We start from the raw sequence: 23,210 nt of genomic DNA on the forward strand, positions 1-23,210 counted from the left end.
CATTCATCATCCTTAACTCTAGTGTATGCCAGTTTTTATTTCGTGATCTGATTTAGTCTCTTCGAATCATTGCTAATCGCTTGCCTCGACTGGTACATCCTACGCAGAACTGCATGCATGTGCATCTGGAACTGTTCCTACTCTACCAATCCGAATATCTGTAATCATTTAGAGCAATGTGTACACTCTGAGAAGTAACGGCGGTATCGGACTACCATTATCAGCCACGCGGATACATTGGCAAAAGTGTTTCCTTGTCTTGAACATAGCAGTGAAAAAGAATATACACTAAGTGTCACCAGAAGAGCCAGTTGATGCAAGAGTTTGGGCAGACAGATTTTTCGAGGCAACATCTCACCACGGAATCTTATCCCTTTTTCCAGTTTGTCAGGCGGCTCGAGCCCACCACCGCCAAGCTGGATCACTCTGCGCTGACGGGTCCCCGGACCTTCCCGGTCGCGAGCATGGCGTACACCATACCACCAGTGCCGCCGCACCACCACCAAAACAAGATGAACGCCATCAACTCCCCGTACACGGTCAACGGGCGTTCGCTGGCGTCGCCAAACGTGGAGCTCATGCACCCCGCTATGTCATATCCAAGTAAGTTCAAAGTTACGAATGCAAGTTCAAAGCATATGAGTTACGTGTTTTTTTTTTTGTTTTTGTTTTTTTAATATTTCATCAGTGTTTGATTTTATTCGGTATGGTTTACGTTCCCTGATCTGGTCATAATTTTGCATTTTCTACATTTTTTCAGCGCTACTTGAAAGATAGCTTGAAGTTAAGGTGAAAGCAGTGAGAGGGATTCATCTTTGCTTTATTATCATCAAGATAAAAACAAGGAATTCGAAAAATGCCTTACTATACTATCAAAATTCCATCATCTTTGTATTTAATTAGATAATGTTGATACTTTTTTTTTTATCACACTACATTACGGAATTTTTGCAAGGACGGGAGGCGCAAAATAATAATGATCAGACAATGAATACCACGTTTCAAAGTTGCTTGGCTGCATGTTGTCATCTCTTATTATCTTTTATCTCCTTTTTGATAAACGACTGATGATATTATCAAAGGGTACCTCTCATTTGTACTCATTAACTCAGTTTTAACCAGAATTACTGTATGTCACATTCTCGCGAATAGTAACGAAATGTGTGTGTACTTGAAAATGCGGAAATAAACAATAAACCAAATCAAACGAAACATACAAAAGTGGAAGAACTTGCTTTGTAAAATCGTTTCAACCCTGAGCCTATAATATATCCATTTACAGATTGTGTTTGGCAACCCAATTTTTGTATTATTTTGTTTTTATTCAACATCATCGGAGTATAAGCGGAATTGAATGATATTGTTAATAAACGCCTGGTATGAATATTGAATAGTCAACATCAAGCAACTCTTACAGGTGGAGTTTTATTTTGTGCTTTCAGGGCAGTAAAACATAAATAGGAATCACCTACTGGTGCAATATTTGCACTCAGGGGGTAATGTTGACCTAACATATTACCTGTAATACCCTGTATGCAGTGCTCGCTATTTTATCTTCATTGCAACTAAGCCGCAATTTGTTACCCACAGGAAGACTGGCGAAGTAGTATCAGGAACAATAATCTAGTCTTTGACAAATTCCACTGAATAATAATAAGCTCTTTAGCACGCGTTGCATTATTCATTCTCTTTCTTTGAAATACATAAGTTATACATTGTAAGCAAGTTTTCATGGCTGGAATTATTTATTTTCCAAGCTCTTGTGGGCAGTTGGAACTTTCAGCCAGAGGCCTTTTTTTTCAAATAAGTCTGATAGATAAAACTAATTCTTCGATGGAATAGAATAGGCTAACAATCGCATCAATTGAATATTTTCACTAAACGATGATGCTTTTCAGTATATGTTCCTCATATTTACACATTATTATATTACATGTCCTTATACATTTGTGAAATTATGTCTAAAATTGACTGTTGTGTTAAACATATTTTACTTCGAAATTAGATGGAATATGAAACCTGAATATGAAATGTGGAATATGGAACATGAATGAAAAAAAGGAAAAAAAAAAAAAGATGAATGACGCGTGAGTTGACGTAGGTTTTTTTTTTTTTTTGTTCATATCCCAATCCCCCACTTTCTCCTCATACCTTTCTGATATCTAGCGTCAGAAGTTTATTCTGCATAATGTGAAAGAAATTAATAGGGTTGTATTTTAATCGAGTACCCCCTTTCCATTTTGTAAATCTTACACGTGACAGCACAAAATTCACCTTAGAACGCTGTTTAGGACACCACCACGGACAAAATCTAGAATGTTTATTTTAAAGTAGAGATACACATGAAAATTGACAAATCCTGCTCAGCTGTTAAGCTCGACTAAATATCAAAGAACAGAACATTCGAATTAATGTACTTATTAACACGGATTATTTAAGTTTATCCTAAATGGTTGTAAAGCTGATAGTTACGGTTACCAAGAATACATGAATGTAATTGAACGCCGGTAGAAATTTCAGAGAATCAATATTATACTAGGTCTTACATAATTTCAACAATGGAATAGTCTTTCTCTGTAATATATTAATTCTATTCTGTTGCATCAATCTCACACTAATAACCACAATAGCCTAAGTTCCTATTCATTTCTAATCATTGTAAAGATTGTGAAAGTCATGAGGATGACTTATTTCAAAAGTATGATTTGGTTTCCGCTCACCATGTTCTGAGAATCATTGCTTTGCTGATCACAATTATAATTAGTGACAGTCACGGCCTTTGCTTTTCATGAATTCTGGCAACAGAAAGAGAAAGTTTGTTTGGGTATTTCACCTTATTGCAATTTCACTTCATGTAGCTGTTTTCTCCAATCGCTTAAAAAAAGAACACTTTTTGTGTATTCTGTACGATTACGGGGAAGTCGCTACAATGAATTATAATGGAAACTGGTAATCTATCAAGATCGCAAGGTACAACAGAGGATTATAAGCGACAGGAATGTGATTAAGATTTACTAGCCTAATGTCGAAGCCAAACATGTTGATGTTTTGGTAGATCTATCGCAAGAAGCTGATTTCATTCGGAAAATCCAGTCAGTGGCTAAATCAATGTTAAACGCCAACAGTGATTAACACTTTTGGCCGGCTCTCGAACGGACCGGATCCATGTGTTGGTTCCATTGTTTCTTCCTACATTCCTCTTCTTTAAAGATCTACATTCTAAAATGAATAGGCGTTCTTTAACCAATCGCAATACTAATTCCACATTCAACTTTCAAACCACCTTAACCCAGAGACATGGTGCATCATCTTAGCTCCTTGCTTTTGTTCGTTGTTAATTTAGAATCCGAGGCCCTTCCCCCCCCCCCCCCCCATCACAAAACACCCCATCGGTAAAACTCCAAACACAGGCGAGTATATCGATTGATTTGAGGGGGTAAGGGTACCAGTGACTTCGAATGGGGTACGTGGAACAAGGGGGAAGGGGTGTATCATTGTTCTCATTGCTTTCAGAGGCGGAATCCTATGGAATAACTTTGACTGCAGAGACCAGGACCTAATCAACGCACCTCATACGACCACATAAGCTTTCTCAGCAACCTCTATTCAGGCCCGATCGATCCGGGCGCTGGCTTTTACTTTCCTTTCATTCCCCCATGCACATGTCTCGTTACAATAGGTTCGCTGCTAGCTTTTGAGGAAAGTTATTTCTCCCTTTTCACATACTAGAGGCATACCACCAACTTGTCTTTTTGTGACGATTAAAAGCCGCGAAGGAATATCGATAAAACCATTTCAACACAACATGTTTGGTCATCGCAGGTCTTGTGATTTACAGAGCTATACCCCCTACAAGATGAAAACAAAACTAACATAGACCAGAGCGTTATGGGGCCAAAGAGCATAATCGTCTGTGATAAATTTCATAGTTAAGGAATATACCGTACGTGTATTAACCTCATGGTAATCAAAACACCTGATCGAAGTTATATAACACTGGTAACAACGGTAGTAATACATTGTATGCTGATGGTTTCCTTGTTTCAATGTTGTCTTTGAAACTTATCAAACTTTCCTTGACTTCATAATTTACTGAGATTGAATATGGGAATGTTCAGAATGCATACATGCACATACATGGTTTCATCTTTTTTGTTTTATTCTTCCAATTTGATGCAAGGAAAAGCAGCGCATTAAATACATTTGAGCGTTGTTTGCCCACATAGAATCAAAACCGGCAACGATTATAAAAAAGTAATTACACGATAATGTTTCTCGACCACATCATGAATCGTGGACCTCGTTCAATCGGCGAAAATATGATTCATTTTGTTGTTATATCGCTCTTCGATTCGCATGGAAGAACAGTTGTATCCTGCTATTCTTCTTAGCGTCAGTTAACCTTTAGCTTTCCAGATCCCCGAAAGAAAATTGTTCTTTAGCCTTTTTGTATAAGACAGCATTGTATGAGACTATAGTCATGAATATATCACGCAGTATTGTTCTCAACTTTTGTGCAAATGACAAACAAAATTCCATCATATTTGTCTCTTTCTCAATGTTTAAAAGGATTTTCTTATATCACTGCCAGTGGCAAATGCGTAATTAATGTATATAATACATGTATAGGCAGTCTTTGCAGCGAACGTACAATATTATATCATTACTTATCACATAATATCACGGGTACTTTTTGACAGTCAGTCATAGTTTCATCGTAGAAGTGTTTTGCTAATTCGACAAGTTAGAGATTCGTTTTATGTTTACAATGTACATGCAGTGAATAATTCTAAATAATATATGTTGGTATCTTACTAGTCAGTTATAGCTTTTAAAAATGCCCACATATACACAAAAGAAATAAAAGATACACCTGACCGATCTGTTTGGAAAGACTAGAAATGTGAAAGTTGAACAGCTCTGGCGATGCTACAAAACTTAACAGAAAGTGCTTATGATTTCATGATATCGAACTGTGATACAAACCAAAATTCAGTGCACGGTGAATTAGTGAAAACTGCCCAATGGCACGGAATTATAATCATATATGCATAGACTTATCAAATGGGAAATTGTTTAAGCTATTTGTTTACGCTTAGCAGCGACTTTTTTTTTTTAATTTCGAACTTTTTCAGGTGAATTATAAAAAATGACCAACGTATGCATTTTTCGAGTTTTATGGACGAATTCTTTGGCATCCTACTCACAGTTAGTAATTAATGCTACAGAACAATTTATGTATGTTATCTTATCATACGTTAAGCAAAAGTAAAAGCCTCAAAATGACACGTGGGTCTACAGTGAAAAAAGACATGGAAGTACAAATGAGGAAGAGCAAGGTGAACACGTTGATATAAATTTTTCTAGGGGAGGTAGTGCTTTCATAGCGTCAATGACAATGGGTGGGACTACCAGTTGTATGGGTGGTTAAATGAGATCAGCTAGCCATTTATGAGGACTAGATACTCTTCTAGTACTTAACTTGATCCCATTTAACCGGGATAATCCTGATGAGCTGTTATCCTACACCAACACCGCTGTCTGTATCTGGAAAGGATTTTGATATGGCTATTTCATGCAATGATGAGACTTGTAGCAATATAACATCGTGTGTTTACGTCGCATCTTACACTCAACATTGAGCACTCATTCTTAAGTACTGAACATAGTTGAATTATTTTATTCCAATGTGGAAGAGCACCAAGATTACAGGTCTTAATCAAGAATAAACTGTTGTTGAAAGGCCTGTAGATAAAAGGAAAGTTAATAAAGCTTTCATCATCATTCACAAGATCATTATTTACCAAATTAGCATAAGTTTTGTTTGTTTTCAGTCTCGCCCTGTTCAGCCTATTACTCCGTACTTTTATTGTTGATGTCTTTGTGTTTATGTTTACCCCCCCCCCTTCTACAACGTGCTGTTTATTTCTCTTGTTTACATGTTTTCATGTCATATGTCATGTCACTCCTGATCTTGTGTTCTTTTCGCACTTTATGTTTTCACGTTTTTGCAATTGCTTTCTCTACACGAACTGAACTTCGTCTATGCCGCACGATACAATGTTGAGGTATTAAACGAATACAAGTTGACACATCAACAGACACAATCTGCCTCACAAACATCCGGCGATGAAACAAACAAGTAAACATAGTTAATGAATGGTTCTCTGAATTCTGCGAAAAACGTTATCGTGGGTGTCTTGTTCTTCTACTTCCAAGTGACGTCATACCCCTACGACGGCGGGCGAAAGATGTTCAGCAGCCGGAGTTTCGGTCCGTTGAGAGCGCCTCGCTCGCCTGAAATGGCGGGTGTAAATTGAGAGCAATTTGAGGGTGGGATAGTATGGACACTCCAGAGCCCCGGGGGATCGCTTTTGGATAAGATACTCCCCCAATTAACGTAATCGCAAGAAGAGCGGAGGTAAACGGTGTCATCTTCGATTTCACACTATGGAGACATTGCCCCGTCACGCCACTGAGGACGTGCTTCGTTTTGAGTCCTCACTGTTAACTGCTTCAGTGTAGTCACTCTGGATAGACTTGTTGCGTGCACTTTTCGGCAGTCATGCCATCATAAAGACCGAATAACGTCCCAATCTCCCTAAAAAAGAAACCTGACCACAAAGAAATCACACTTAAAAATAATATCAAAAGGGGAAAAACTCACCAAACTCATGTACACAAAGAGAGGGGAAAACAACACAGAACTTCTAGTCAATTAAAATGATTATATTTCGTCACCTTTTTGAAAACATGAATCCGTCAATACACTATCGAATACGACAAAAGTGATATTTGTTGGACTGGTGTATCGCAATTATCAAAATAGAAGCAAGCATGCAGATATGGGTTTGGCTCATAACGGTTGCACTGATAACGTACTATATGAGAATTATGACTGCTAAATCAGTGATAACATGGCCCCCTAAAATATCAGATGACAACATTTCCTTCTTGTTCTGGCGAATCCTAAATACGACTTCAAATCTCATTAGCAGTTCAAAAGCCGTGAAATCGAATGACAGATTAATGCTTATTAATTTTGTCCAAACAATCACATTTCATGATAGTGTGTAGTTTTGATTTTTGGTTATGATGTATAAAAGCGAATTAACGTATAATTCGTTTGCAGCACGTTATGAACACAAATCGAGATTGAAACACTCGTTAGTATTATTTAATTTGAATATTTTTTTTCAAGAAATAGGGTCTTTAAATACATGGTAAGTTAGCATGGCGCATCTATCTAGCTTAAAGAAGAGACTGATTAAATCTAAGGAGTACTTCCGTCTTATTTGTTGTTTTTTATTTCACAGTATTCTAATGCAACACAATCCTAACCATTTCTTGACTACTTCAATATTGAATTACTTTTTTATTACTCCAGTAGTTTGAGGGACGTTAATTAAGCAAAAACTTCTAGATGCTGCCCCTCCCCGATGGTCAGGGTGAATGAACCAGATTATCAAATATAAATAAGCCTAGCTAAATAAGAAGTAGCATGTTCCCACGCGTTTCGGTACCGGAACAGACTGGCAATAAATTACATTTATGGCCATTTAATGATGGCTATGTAAACCCCGCCAATTGACATGGTCCGTTTATAGTTTGTACGTCTTCTGTCCCCAGTCATTTAACACTGAGTTGACCAAGCCCCAGTTCGTGCGATTGTTCCTTTCTTATTATAATACTACTTGAATGGCCACCATGGATTAGCCTACCTGTTTAACTAACAAGGTGCGAACGGACCAGTCTTTTCATTTACTCCCAGATTCTTACAAAAAGTTGCTGGTCAGGGCATTGTTTCTCCCTTCGGTGGTATGCGAGAGGTGTATTGTTCGAGGAATGGCGTGGCTGACAGTCACCTTTTATCTCTTATTCTCCCCCTTCCTTGTTTCCACGAATTTTTCTCGGGCGGCGGTTTGTGTTGTCAAGTGGTCAATCGGCGACTCATCTTGTTCATGCACGAGTAATGTCGGTGGTACTCCTCTCGTAGTTTTCCCCTTTTTTGTGGCGATCACAGTCATACGCACTCAAGGCTATCAATCCCTTCCACATAGAAGGATGAGTTAGCGTCTTGAGCAAGGGTTAAGTTATTTCTACCATATCCAGTTGAAGTCGATCTCTACAGCCATCCGAATCACATCACGATCATATCCAAGAACATGGCTGCCACTTCAAGCCAAGTGATCAAACTTGAACCGGAGGAAAAGGAAGAGATCATGAAGATCGCACACGTGAGATCCGAGTCCAGCTCACCGGGTGCAGGCGATCCTTGCAGGCCCATGTTGGCGCCACTTGACGCTTATGGCGCCACCAGAATACCGTATCCAGTATCATTCCATTACAACTACCAGCACCCTTACCCCGCCGCCTTTTTTGGCGAGGGTGCCGTCGCGCTGCCCAGCGTACCCCAGCAGCACCCCTTGTACCCGCCCCAACTGCCCGCGCAGCCTTCCAGTGAAAGGACGTCGTCTACTGGTAAGCCGAGAGAATCACCGAAACCACCATACACGGTTGTTCTCACTCCAAAAAACTCGTTAAGAATTAAAGTTTGAAACTTGGCTAGTTTAATATTTTGAATTTGAATGGTGCATTGCCATTTTCAGAGCATTGGGGGGGGGGGGGGGGGGGTCATTACACTTGTTGCTCTGGGTCAATAACAGACAGCAATCACGGTACCCCAAACCAAAATAACGTATTCTTGAACAGAGGGTACACTTTGTGAAATTAGCTGAAAAGTTACGATCACAGTAAAACTCGAAATAAGAATTGTATTCTCGAATTGCATGCGGATTTGAAGTACAACGACAAGAGGAATGTAAAGAAGCATTGTCATGTTTGAATGCCGCCAGGGATTTCGTAAATTTCCCTAAAATCAACATTGGATCACTTAGCTTGTATGCAGCTTATACTTTAAGTCTTCTAATAGCATTAGTAGTCGGTCTAATACCCTTGATACAATCAGGCACGAGTGCGAACCAGTCGATTGCAGTGCATGTGTACCTACTATTTGTGTAACAAATTCACTTGTGACTTTTCCTTTGAGAGAGGTGCTTCAATTGATTCATGACGATAGCCAATTAAAACAATTATGATGATCATGATCATGAGAAAATAATCTACGCATTGAACTAACCATAATACCGCCTACGTATCAATAGTCCCATTGAGGTCTATGCCAACTTGTATCGCGTCTTTGAATCAACAACCCAAACAGGACGGCGAACGATTTTCAAAGATCAATTCTATAAAACCTTTTGTCCTCGAATAGTCTAGTGATGGTAACATGAAGATGTTTTGCGTTTCAGGTAACGGGTAGTTGACCGGGGAGGATTTTATCAGCAAAGATTAATTGACATTTTAATCTTAAGTTGTAATGGCACGTATTTGTTTGATGTACGTCCTACTTTGCAGTCATGACTACTTTCACTTTATTTACGACTCATCTTTGAAGTCTATCACCAAAAAGAAAACAATGCCTTGATCTGTCGCAGACGATTTTGCCATGACTTTTCTTTAAAAAAGTTGCCACTTTCGTTGTTGAAATGGTTCTATAGGCTTTGCTCCTAAAATAGTTTATGTACATCGCCCTAGATTGGTCATGTCTGGTAGTGACAATGTGTTCCACAACCGAGTAAACATCACTACTTTTGGAGGCCCTATTTTCGACAAGTTCACAATCGCGACAATCTAGTCAATATTTGGAGCGGTGTGTCTAAAATATTGTTATCGTTACACCAACCTACTGTACGTAGGCTACGTCTTTTACTCTGATCTCTTCACCACATCGCTTCAAAAAGGCGAAGAGTTGAATAAAGTTTCTTTTCGTAGATCGGTTATTATCTCGGCAATGATCTTGCTAGTAGATGGCGGCCATTTCCCCTATTAGGGTGATATCGCGAATATAACTTTCATAGATGCCATAACATTCACCTGCGTTTATACCAGCTTCTCCGCGTCCACAAATAATCTTGGCCGCACTTGTTGATTTACAGGGAATTCTTTTGACGTTTAAGATTGTATCACGACCCAAACCAATTATTAGATCATAAAGGCACCTACAATATGCAACTCAAAGAGTTCAATAGACCGATACCGCCATAGAACAACACATACTTCTCTTGTAAGCGTGTGTAGCGGTTTCTTTGTGAAAGTTAGCCTTCTTGCAAAACTGTTGGTTGATGTGGTTCTTTTCTCTTCTCCATTCCTTGCTGCTGGTTTGTCATGTAGTTGGGCTTTGTCAGGAGCGTGTCTCAACCGACTCGTATCCGTGCCCAGAGAGTGACCACGCCGGCTTCGAATCTCGAGTTTGGTGCCCAAGGTCACCAAGAGCGTTTTCGCCATTCTAGGTAGACCAGACTACCAGCACAATTTGCCGCCCTCTAAAAAAAGGAGACCAATTATCCACTTTTGTAAAGGCCCATTCTGTGGAACCTAAACTTGAGAGTTTGTCTTGGCCATGCAGCTCCATTGACGAGCGACATCTGATAGCGCTGTAGCCTATCGGCGCTGGGTCGGCCTCCTTCTGAGCAACCCGTCCGCTGTTCTCTCCCCATCACTGCCCACAATGGACAGGGGGCTAAAGGTGGCCTGCTTTAAGGTTGCCGACGCCCACAAAACTTCGTCGATTCTTTCCAGTCCCAAATGTTTCATTTTTTATGATAGCTGTCACCTAGGAAAAAAGAGGAGGAAAGAATAAAGCTGTTATTGTCGTGTGTATGATCACGCGTGTTCATTGTGCTCTAAGCATTTTCAAACGGTGAAGAAAGAGATAGGAGTACGTGGCTCGGGTCCTAGTCCTCATTGCCGGCAAACGCTGGTGACATTGAACTTGCACTTCGACATTTACTTCCAAACACCCCACGTCTTTGTCCAAATTGGCACGACTAGAAGATCACACACCGCTTTGCTTTCTACGCTTTTGTCTCCGGTTTCAGCCCAATTTTCTCTTTTCATTAACTAATTGCCATCGAGACGGCAAGACGAGGTGGTCTTTTCCATTGGTATGAATTCCACGCCAGAATACTAGCAAGTTTTGCCACCCTCTTACTCTTTTTTTTTCCTAAGTTAATGTCATATAATAGGGAAAGGCAAACTCGCCTGACAACCCATATAGGGCATTGGTGAATTCCAGCAATCGAGTGAAATTGAGCTGTCTAATTCTACTTCGCTAATATTCTTTCCAAATATCAGGACACCACAAACACAAGGAATAAGTAACATTTCTCTAACACGTTCGGTGTAGCCTTAGACTGAATTGGCAACACTTAAATATGGAACAGTGCGGTGTGAGTTCATGCTGCTTTCGTTTTTAAAAACTGAGTGACATGGTAAGGAACCCAAACATGAATATATCGTTGCATTTTCATACATTTCAATGATGACAAATGACTATGGGGACTACTTTCCTATCTAAGTTGATAAAGGAGTGATGAGAATCCATACGCCAGCTGTGTATGAGATGTTTTTTCCCGCTTCTTGGGTCCAGGGAGGTGGAAGAGAGATTCCACCTCCCTGCTGGGTCTTTGCTTTTGGAGCTGCAGCTGCGTGATTTGAACCTGATAATTTTGTAGAACAAATAATACACTTTTCCCATACAAGTCAATCGCTTAAAATTAATCTGTGAAGGCTTGGATTGACAGCTGGATCATCAATGACGTATTGAAAATGCTACCACACTGCATTATATCAAAGCAAGTTTTGTTGAGCTCTGAAACTGTGGAACAGTTTTAGCGTCGTCCTTGGTAGAAACCATGAAATAAATCTTATAATTTTTCATTTCTTTGTTGATTTCTTTCATGCAAAGATCCTCCGAGAAAGCAGAGGCGAGAGCGCACCACGTTCACCCGCGCCCAGCTAGATGTACTGGAGACGTTGTTCAGCCGGACGAGGTACCCCGATATCTTCATGAGAGAGGAGGTGGCTATGAAGATCAACCTTCCAGAATCACGAGTACAGGTGCGACCATTTTCGTCTCTTTCTTTATTCTTATTCTATAAATCTCCCCCCCCCAAAAAAAAAAAAAAAAAAAAATGTTGTGGATACGTTTTCAGATAGTGGGCGCAATGTAGCTAAACGACCACCAAGTAATTATTTGACAACAAAGTAGCTGGTGATGCAGCTTTCTCCTCTACTGCTCCGAGATGGAACAAGCCCCCTCCTTATTTTCCAGCAGTTGAATAATTCAAATACAGTTTAAGGCAAACTAATCTGAAGCCTCGTATACTCAATGAACTTGCGTTGTCACTGTCTTAAAGTTTGTTCACTTTTGACTCCAATACTGACCCAGGGACGACACATCCCAAAGCGCTTCAATTCCAGTGGAAAAGGCATATGAATATCGATTATCTACAAAACGAGGGATAAATCACAAACTAAGTTTTGTAACTCTTCACTCCTTATAGTCACCAGGTGATGTCAATATCAGGACTTTGACCTTTAGTCGCGAGGCGTTTAGAAGACGTTTCACGTACTTAAAGAGAGTGATGGGTACTACTTTGTCTTCATTTTCTGTGTGGTGACGTTTTGAAAAAGAATAATCATCTACTATGATCATTAATCATTATATCTCTGGTCAATAGAATACAATTAGGAAGAACCTATCCTTTTTATAAACGCCAACTGTTAAGAATGACATATCTAAAAACAAACAAACAATCAAGCAAACATGTGAGCGTTATAAGAACAAAATCCTTTCTTTTTCGACTGTAAGGTGAATGTAAACCCCGGTTGAGGGGAGGAAGATTTCAGTAATGCATGCGCACTTGTATTGGGTAGATGTGTAAAAGTTTCACAATTGTATAGTACTCGGAAGCCTATAAGCAAGGTTTAGACATCCCTGAATGTAGTTAGACAAACCAAAATGGCTGTCAGACCAATAATGTCAGGCATATTCAGACGGGTTTGTCCATGAAATGTTAGGCATGTCAGGCGCAGGACGTCCTCATTCAACAGGGTACAAAGAACGCCATACGTCCTTATAGTGTCTGCACATAGAAATATTGTGAACAACTTCTCAAACGCCGTGTATATCCGCTGGTCCATCTGTCCATTTTGATTTTCTTTTATATATCTCTCTCTCTCTCTCTCTCTCTCTGTCTTTCTCTTTCTTACCCTCTCTGTCTCTCCTAAAGTCGTCAAGGTCGGTCGTGCCAACAAAGCCCCAACATTTTAATAGCGACTCTTTGTTTTACAACAGTGCAAAACGTTGCCTTGAAACACAAAGGACAATAAACGACGTGTTTGATCGATTTTTGAACATATAGATTTTGCTGTAACTAAATGCATACACGACTGCAACCCTGTTATGAACGAAATTCCGTGACTTTTTTTTTTCGTGTGTGTAGAAAAAAAAAGTGCCAAGAGTTCGGCTGTGTAATGTTTGAAATTTGTCGGAGTAAATTCTGCGTGGACTGCCGCGTACAGGTGTTTCGTGATACATTATAGTTAGAGATTACCGTGACTGGTTGAGGAGTAATTGTGGATGTTGCAATATGAACAGTTTTCCTTCCAGTATTATTTTCATGAGTGACGAGAGTTTACTCGTAAATGATACAAGAACTTGAGCTAATAATGCTACTAATCTACATTCTGAAAACAAAGGTGTAATAACACACGTCAAGCACTTCGCATTATGCAGTGATTCATACAAAGACTTTTCAAATTATCTTTTGAGGATTTGCGAATATATTGACAGAATTGGAATCGCTTGTCTTCCTGTGAAAATGTAATGAGTTCGACATGAGAAGCAGTTACACTAGAATACAGAGAAATTATCAAGAGAACGCTTTTTGTAGGGGCACTAAGTTTAAATTACCGCCATGCAATGACTACATGGAAGGAGTAGACAATGAAATTTAAGTGGATTTGGATGATAATAATGATTTAGTATTGCTTTCTGCGCCTCTTTGGACTGCGCCTTGCTAAATATACTGTCACTTATCAATTCAAGTGACACCAATAATAACCGATATTAATTACAGCAATGTATCGTCATGGATATAGACAGTAGATATCGCAAACGACTACGATACCTTTATAGAGATACGCAAACTTTTCAGGAGTGAAAATTACGGAAAAAAAAAAGAAGTATGTACGAGTTATCGACATCCAAAGAGTTACTCCCACAACAAAGGTCGATTGAGAGACGTACATAATACACCCACCCATCAATCAATCCACCTCGGCATTCCAAACGTTTGATTTTGCAGTCACGCGGGTTGTGCGTCACTTCGTGGCAGGCTTTGGAGAAAAAAAAAATATTGAGAGGAAGAAAGCGGTGCAGTAAAACCGAACAACCTTACTCTTTGGCGACGTTCATTGATTCGGAATGTGGTTATGCTGCAGAGTTAAAATTTGCTAATTCGCCGGCAGTTCAGTGGCTGCATCAGGGCTGTATTATGACGACATCATGGTATAGAGTAAACTTTCAATGCTCATTATGTTGCCTTTAAGTAAGGACATATCGCAGCAGTGCGTGTGTTATTCCCGTGGTGCTTTAGATGTAACTCGAGCACACTATGGACGACGTACCACTTTCTTGGAACGACATGTGACTATCCATGGGCCATGTCATCCGTTCATTAATGGTCCTAACCGAGCAAGTTGTGAATGTGATATTTACACTGACCTGTACAGGTTTATGAATAAGACTGGAGACCTCTGGGACGATTCGACGAGGATTGTTATGATGTCATTTGTCTTTTCCTGTCGGAAGAGAGCAGTGGTTGATCAAAAAACTCTCACTCAAGATCAACGGGAGATGTGAACGTAACGAGCGATGTTCTCGCCTATTAACCATGCACGGTTATTTTCATACGGTTGACATTGAATAAAACACTTCGCGTTCCATAAAAGACCTATACAAGCGAACAATCACAAAAGTTTGGTTCTTTCACCACCATCACCTCACCTCACTTAATCTTTCTCTCTTTTTTTCTCTTTCTCTCTTTCTTTCTCTCCCTCTCTCTATCTCTCTCTTAGCATTCATACAACCACCACGCGCAGTTTCGGCATATGTTTTGATTTCCTGCATTAAGACTGCTAAATAAACCCTAATACCTTGTATTCCTTTGTGCAAACCATTTTCCTGTGTACATGAAGCTTTACGCAGTTAATCCGTCCGACGGGACAAGGCAATTTGCTGGCCGATGTCGCGCCCAAGTTTTACTTCTGTCGTTGTTTTTTCGGGGAGATGGTGAGAATTGTCGGATGAACTTCAAGCCGCCTCATTTAAATGCACATCGGAATCATGTCTGTATCACGTGTTTTTTTTTTTCTCTCTCTCTCTACCCCCTCCCTCTCTCTCTTTCTATCTCTATTTCCTCAACGGTAACTTGGCAATTCGTTACATTTTGAAGGGGGCAAAGCTCGGTATTTTGGCATGTAAAAACAGAATTGGAATCTCATGTTTCTAGTTGTTCCTTGTAAGATTGTCGGTGTAACCAAGAGGAAGAGAATGGGGCTGCATTGTGGGGCGGGTGCTCGAGCCGCAGGGGCTATATGGGCTTGCACACAATGGATCGATCTTACATTCAAACAGTGGAAGACCCATGCAGGGCCTTGGGCTGTAGGCTGCGTGAATAAGTGCTGGCTTGTCTAATTAGCCCCGCTTTCAATGTGCCGTCGAGGTCCCCCTCATCATGCATGGGCTCGAGAGTCCCTCGATAAAGTCTTGGTCCAAACTAGCTCGCCTACTAGTGGAATGTCATTTTAGGCCAGGCATTGCATGCTCACAGGTTCTGATCCACGTGTGGGTATGGAGTGTCTGAGAGCCCAGGTGTGGGATTTTTTTTTCGTTCTTTTTAAACTCCTTTTCCCTCATTTTCGCCGAACCTTTTGTCGGCTTCTACGCTGAATAAGATTGAGAAATGGACGTGGAAGTGCCCCGGGGTGTGAACGTGTGGTAAGGGGTGAGTGGGAGTCTAGCAACCATGACTTGTTAATGTGTTCTCAACTCAAGTTGCCTTCGCGTCGCGGTGACCCTGGTGAACTTCGCCACAACTCCCCTTTCCACGGCTCCATTTTTACACGGTAATTGACCGAAATTTGAATCCCAAGTCTCGATTAGAAAACTCTATTGGTATTGTGCGTTGCCGACTGGGCCGTCCATTGTTGGAGCGCCTGTTTTGTGCGACGTCCAAATGTTAAGAGAAGAGAGTGGAAGAAGAAAAAAAAAGTGACAGCAATCTGGAACACCGACCCTGTGGTCCTTTGAAACGTGCTAGAATTGAAGGGTATTCCTACTTGAAGTGCGCACTACTTTCTGAAACCTATCCCAGAAAGTCGACACTAGTAATTTTAAAAGCTCCCGTCTCGAACGGTGCTCTTATTTGTTAAGCATAGAAACGCGGCCTACTTATCGGTCACTCAACTTGCCAGTGCCAGTGTTGAAGCGAGGGCCTTTTTCTCCCAGTCCCCGGTGTTCTCACCAACCATCCGTGCCTGTTTCCACAGTCCCATCCACAAACACTCACGATGCAAAACATCGGGTCGAAACGAAACGCAACTCAGCGTGCAGAGGAGAATAAGGGGATAGCGGTGGTGAACAGTGACAGAGGACCTGGATGAATACTATTCTCGAATTGAGTTCAATGATCTTTCTGCAGGTCTCACAGAGCCAAAGGTTCTCTCGCCATCTCCCCTCCCCTTTCTCTCTCTCTCTTTGGCAAGGTTTAGGGTAAATAATGTATGACTATGTCGAACAGGAGTTCATTCAAAATTCTTGTGGCTATTTTCAATGTTAAAAATATGAAGGGAGGTGATAGCCGGCATGTATTCAAATAACATTCCAATCAAAAGACAGTCGTCTGTCGCTGTTAGAGAAAAAAGGTTCTACTAGTGATTTCTTTTTTCTGTAACTAACTTGTTGCTTCGAGATAGTAAACATACAATTGTTCGTTTATTTCATTGGAAACAATCATTAAAGCGGAATATATCAATTGTCAATTGACATGAAATCTGGCTCATGCTAGTCAGCCTAAAGATCGCAAAGCTTATCATTCCAAACGAAAAAAAAAAAAAAAAGACCAGCTGTACTTCAGTTACCAACATGACTGCTTTGTATGTAACAAAAGAGAAAATAAAAAACGTGTCTCCCAAGTGTACTTGTCGTCCTTTTGGTTTTGAATATTGTTACCTCAGTGATTTGACTCTTCAAAGTTTTCGCGTTGGTACACACTTTGTTGGCGACAACATTTGACATATCAGGGCAACGGTGAAGGTATAATTTTTTTTTTGTCATTTATTTCAGGTGATTTCGAAAACTGAAGGCATTAAACATTTTGCATTCTCCCGAATGTGCAGCAAACTACCACAATTACCACCAGCACCACCACTACCACCACCACCACCACCACCACCACCACCACAACAACAACAACAACAACAACAACAACGCAAACACATAATTTGATCAATCATTATGACACGTTTTCTTTCTTTTTCCTTTAAGTCTTTGTATGTCTCTTTCGCGTGTAGCATCTCAGCCTAGCGAAGATGACAATGCGTTTTACAGTGAATGAGAAAGGGTTGGACCTAAACAAACTTCCATTAGGAGCACTTTGCTCCGAACGTTTGTAAATACAACCTGGCAGGGCTACAATAGAAGAGAATTCAAGATGAAGTTCTGACAATCGAGAAGCCAAGAGCAACACATTGTGAGGGAAAACCGTATATACGGTAGAAAATTGTCAGATGGACCGTTACAAACATCTCTGTCCAAACGAAGCCTTATAAAGTATAGCTCTTTGCTGTTTTCTTTTTATTCGTCCTTTAGTGAATGCCCTTCAGTTTCCTTTGCTTCAAACAACCTCTGCGGGTCCGGCTGGTTTCAATATTTCTGTCCCTTGTCCACTCTCAGAATAGATTTCCTGCACACTAATTTCGACTCCCATCATTGAACATTGCTTACACGCGAGCAAAAACTATTGGCAGCCTCAAGAAAGCGACGTTTTAGATGACACGTCGTTAATTAGCATTCCAATTAGCTGTGTTGTCCGACCTATTATCGGCCGAATCCCAGCCACGGCAGAGCAGTTTTTCGTCAAGTACATAATGGCATGGTATGGAGTCGGGACCCACTTATGTCGCTAATTGATAATATCTTTATCACATTCTGGGCTTTCTGTCATCTGCAACCGGATATCAGAGTGATCATGAGTCTCTTAAGTATTATTTAAGATTCGGGGAAATTCTGTTTGGATGGTGGCAGCCGAGGAAATTCATTTTCTTTTTTTTCTTTTTTTTTTTGCTCAACAAATATACTTTAAGTCGTCGTATAGAGCACAATAGTACTCAGCAAGAATATTGGGACTGTGCTCAATAGTGGGGCTTCGAAATGAAACGTCGTGTTTTTGCGGAACACTTTTTTTTTTTTTTTTTTTTTAGAATGGACTGTCACTTACACACGTCCTCGATTTAATGTAGTGACAATAATTGCATGATTTGATCGTTGGCCGTGTCAAGGATGATTTGAAAACGATTTCTAGGAGCCATTAAGAGCATCTAGTCAGGGACATTACGAGTCATATCTTTAACCAAACCTTTTAGAGAAAATAGAATATAGTGAACCACCTTGTAGAAAGGTCACGGGACAAATCTTGAGTGTCAGCAGCATGTTACATATGAGTACATGGCTACTCAGCATCTAATAAGGAATGCAGTTATCGTTCAAAGCAGACTTGCGCATAGAGACAATGATAAAGGATATTGTTTAAAATCGCGGCGCAGTTTGAAAAAAAAAAATTGCAACATTGCTGGTTGAGCGGTATGATGATGGTACTCACGTGCATGAAGAAACCACTCCATAACATAAACGTTTTGAGAATTATGATGTCAATCTCGAGAAATCTACGAACATCCATTATCGCCATGCTGAGAAGCCATCTACTGAAAGGTTTGTTGCGACACAAAAGTCTATGGAAAAATACTGAGAATAGCAAGTCCGGTTACACACAGATCCATCATAAGGCATTTTAGGTTGGAATCTCAAATCCCATCTGTATTCATAAGTATAGTATCTTTCACATATAATCAGAGTCTGACAGTATGAGAGACACTGGAGATCAGATATTACGAACTGTTCACGTTGATGAATAATATGTATATATCACACATACACATACATACAGAGACAGATAGATAGATATTAGATACATACATACATACATACATACATACATACATACATACACACATACATAAATACACAGGTAGATAAATCTACTGGAAATCATGAAGTTGAAATGCAGATCAATGAGAATTCAGAGGATTTTAGCCAGTTGGTTTATTACACGTCGTAATACACTCTATCGAAATAATAATTGCGAATTGTGAGTTCTGATGGTGTTGGCTTCATTCCAGTACACGAAACGCATGAAAATGTTTTGAATTGTATATACAAAGTACATTCTTGTTGATCATGTCGAATGTGGGGATAAATGGCGCTCTCGACAAAGGGAAAACTGAAACAGATTACTACTTTTTAGCAGTAAGCAGGTGAGCAGGTAATCATGAAGGCATATCAACGCGATAACACTGCGGCTCATCATGTATGTGTTGAAAGTACGGACAACACACACACGGACCCACACACACCCACTCAAATAAGTTCTCTGTACACAGTGATTCGCTTTGTGCCTGTGTGTTGGCATTTGAATCAATACAGCTATCGTTGTTACGTAACTATTTTGATACAAAGAGATAACTCTTCACACGATATTTATCATTTTTCACCTGACATGGGAAGAGATACTTATTGTATTCGACGAGTTTTACTCTATTTGCAGACTAGTATTAAAAAAAGAATAAACAAGAAAAACAAAAAACAGAACGAACCTGTCGAGAGCCGCAGGTCGATAACGATGCGGAAGCTAGAGACTTTGTTGTCAGTTGTTGTGTTTTAAAGAAAGAAGAGAGAGAAAAAAAATTGGGGCCGTATACTAGCACAAATAATTTGCCCCAGACACATACTAAAATAGAACAAACATAATAAATCTTAAAGATATTAAACAAGAATATTAAATAGACCATGACCATGAGGGAGCTCATAACGTCAAACGTTTAGACTTTTCTAATAGAGTCAATTAAACCATGAAGCTAGCTCCAGGATTAAACCATGCCCTTGAACATGTAAGTATGATCATTGCAAACCCTAACCAAGGCAAAAATAAAACATAAAAACAAAACCAAAAACTAAAAAAAAAAAAACCACACCTCAAACTAGCCATGACAATCTGAAAATGTTGACATGGATGGACGTATTGGATGAGGATAATGATCATTGTCGGTGATCATTACTGCAACGAATTAGGATCATCCAAAGTAACATACTAGATTTTCGCTTCTACCTGCAGTAGCCAAAACCTATGATTGTTAAAAAAACAGAAATTCAATTGCCTCAGTGTTAATTCATGTATGTGTGTTGGATGTGTAGGATGCCGTCTGTCTTATCCGGTAAAAATCAGGCATTGTCACTGTCAATCGATAAATAGCTGGACCAACACATCCCACCAGCCCCATGATTACCAGTAGTGTGTGTTGACTAGACCCAAGCCAGCTCGTGGTTATCAATACACAGGGCGTATTGCGTTGGTCCGATCTCGTCCCGGACTTTAATGCGTTGTCGTGTGTGCTGTGCAATTATTGACTCTGATTTCGAAGAGTTGAAGGACCGCTCTTGTTAGCGCCTGGCCATGCCTTGTGTACTACTAACCTCCCTGGTCAGCGGCAGACATTGTATGGAATTTAGTTAACAGAGAAAGCCTATTTCTACAACCTTTTGTGGTTTGTGTGAGGAATGGCGAACTTCATGCGTATGATATAAAGTGTCTAGATATTAATGACAGTAAAATCATTACAGTGATACAGATTTAACATACCATCCTATGAATGTATTACGTTCGTGCGAAAGACGTATGATAAAAAAAAAAAAATGTCAAATGACATTAATGGTTTCTATACAGTGTTCTGCAGGTAATATTACCACATCACATTCACATCATCTTCTAACCAAGTGTTTCATGTGTTTGTTTTGTGATTACAGGTATGGTTCAAGAATAGGAGGGCGAAATGTCGGCAACAGCAGCAGCAACAACAAAATGGCAGCAACAACAACAGCTCGGCCAACAAACCACGCCCTGCTAAGAAGAAGACGCCCCCACCGACATCGCGAGATTCAGACGCACCGGCCAGCACGTCGAGTGAGACGCCGCCTTTCAAAGCCTCGCCCTCTGTGTCGTCCAGCATGCCAAATAACAACAGCATTTGGAGCCCTGCCTCCATTGCACCCCAGCCTGTCATGTCCAGCGACCATTTATCAGCGAACATGAGCAATAACAGTTGTATGCAGCATTCCTACCCTATGACCAACGCACAGCCGGCTGCAGGCTACACCGCCGCGCAGGGCTACCAGTCTCCGTACTTCGGGCCCGGCCTCGACTACCTCTCCGCTCACATGCCGCAGTTTCCCGGCGCCATCAACCACCAGATGGCTTCCAGTGCTATGAACAACAGCCCGATGACGACCATGGCGTCCCAGCTGCCTCCACCACCCCACCACCCTCACATGCCGATGGGCGCCATGACGAGCGCCGAATGCATCGACGGTAAAGAACAGACGCAGTGGAAGTTCCAGTCCTTGTAGAACTGCAATATGACAACGTGTGGAGAGAGCAAGCGATTTGGAGTTGGAATGAAAATGGCAATGTTGTAACTTATGATGACGCAATTCAAGCAAGCACGAAAGCCGCGCGCCTGCGAAGAGTATGCTTTTAAGCAGGATATAACGCATCATCGTGTCAGATCAAGCACTTTGTTATCTCTCAAGGAACTCGTCCGGCAAGTTATTAGATTGAAATCGATTCGCTGAGAACACAGAATATGCAGCTTTCCTTGAAGTAAAATGTCTGGACATTGTCTCATCACAAGGAAATAAGTTGAAAAAGTGTTATGAATAATGTGCTGCCTCAACGGAGGTTGTCAAAGTCGGTATAGTGACTGGACTGTGCTCGTGACAATCTAAACAAGGTTCCTCCTCACTCGCATATAGGAACAAAACCTGCTCATTATATCCGTGATACGATGAATAAAAGGAGATCGCTGTTATTGTCAAGGCAGATGTATGTGAGATGCATGATCATCGAATGTGGCCAGTGTTAGGTTCGACGTTGAGCGAAATCAGAGGCCTTCGATGCTTGAACAAAGACGCTATCTGGAGCGTAACTTTACCGCCACCAGAACTAGCCCACCGATGAAGAATGGGTATTATGCACTGTAAATGTATAAAAATTTATTTATTACACAAGAGTTAACAGACTGTTGAAGTGTGACAACGAATCAGCGCAGAGTTTCGTATTTATACTTGCAGTAATATAACTCTAGGATGCTTCAGTGGACATTGTCCCTCGAGACAGTAATACCACGTCACTAACAACTTACAATCAACTCTTATTCCAAAGCAAAATAACCAGCTCAGATAATATGTATGTGTTGTCGGATAATACGTTCAAATCAAATTTATACGTAACATGATATGGATATGAAAAAGTCCTCGTATTTTTTTTTTTTTAATAATTCGTCAAACCGTTATTGTATAGCACTGTTTTTCATTTTTCATACCAATATGTCCAAGCCACGGCGCATACAGTTTGGTTGAGCTTAGATCTATTTTTGTCTTGTTCAGGAAAACAGGGTAAGTTTAATGATCATCGTTTCTTCGTTATTGTGTTGTCTCCGAAAATACCTTGTAATAATTATTTCACTGTTAACTTATACTGGAGATGAAAGACGCATTCATTACTTGGAAAATACAACACGCGTGTTTAATCAAAGTAATACGCACTAGGACTCCGAACTGACGTTGACTGGAAATCAACGCGGGCTCGGGCCTTGTAATACTAATATATATATATTTTTAAAAAAAAGTTGGTAAAACCGAGGGTTTGGGATTTTGTCAACACCAAAAACGATCTGTCCTAACACGTCTAACATCTAGATTTCAAGTATTTATGATTGTGTAGATTTATTTTTTGTCTCCCTATCATGTTTTTGTTTTCTCTTTCTGTTTGTTTGACCACAGACCGCATAGTGTGTTTGCAGCATGTTATAGTTTGTTTCCTTATCTTAACATGTCATCTAAATCTCCAAACTTTCGTAGGTTTTTTGTCTCGAGCATAAGGGATCCTACCATTTTAAGTGTACATACAAGT

General features: G+C 40.3%; 1 protein-coding gene across 1 annotated transcript; it reads left to right on the top strand.

Annotated features, from left to right (window-relative positions):
- The first annotated feature begins 464 nt into the window (after positions 1-464).
- On the top strand, positions 465-21,646 carry LOC140247038 (homeobox protein OTX-like). The gene is made up of 3 exons (XM_072326337.1): positions 465-603; positions 11,810-11,961; positions 21,047-21,646. Exons 1-3 carry the CDS (start codon positions 465-467, stop codon positions 21,644-21,646), a joined length of 891 nt encoding a protein of 296 aa, XP_072182438.1.
- Positions 21,647-23,210: the final 1,564 nt, after the last annotated feature.

This window comes from Diadema setosum, chromosome 1, assembly GCF_964275005.1.
Source record: "Diadema setosum chromosome 1, eeDiaSeto1, whole genome shotgun sequence".
In the NCBI taxonomy this organism is placed as follows: Eukaryota; Metazoa; Echinodermata; class Echinoidea; order Diadematoida; family Diadematidae; genus Diadema; species Diadema setosum.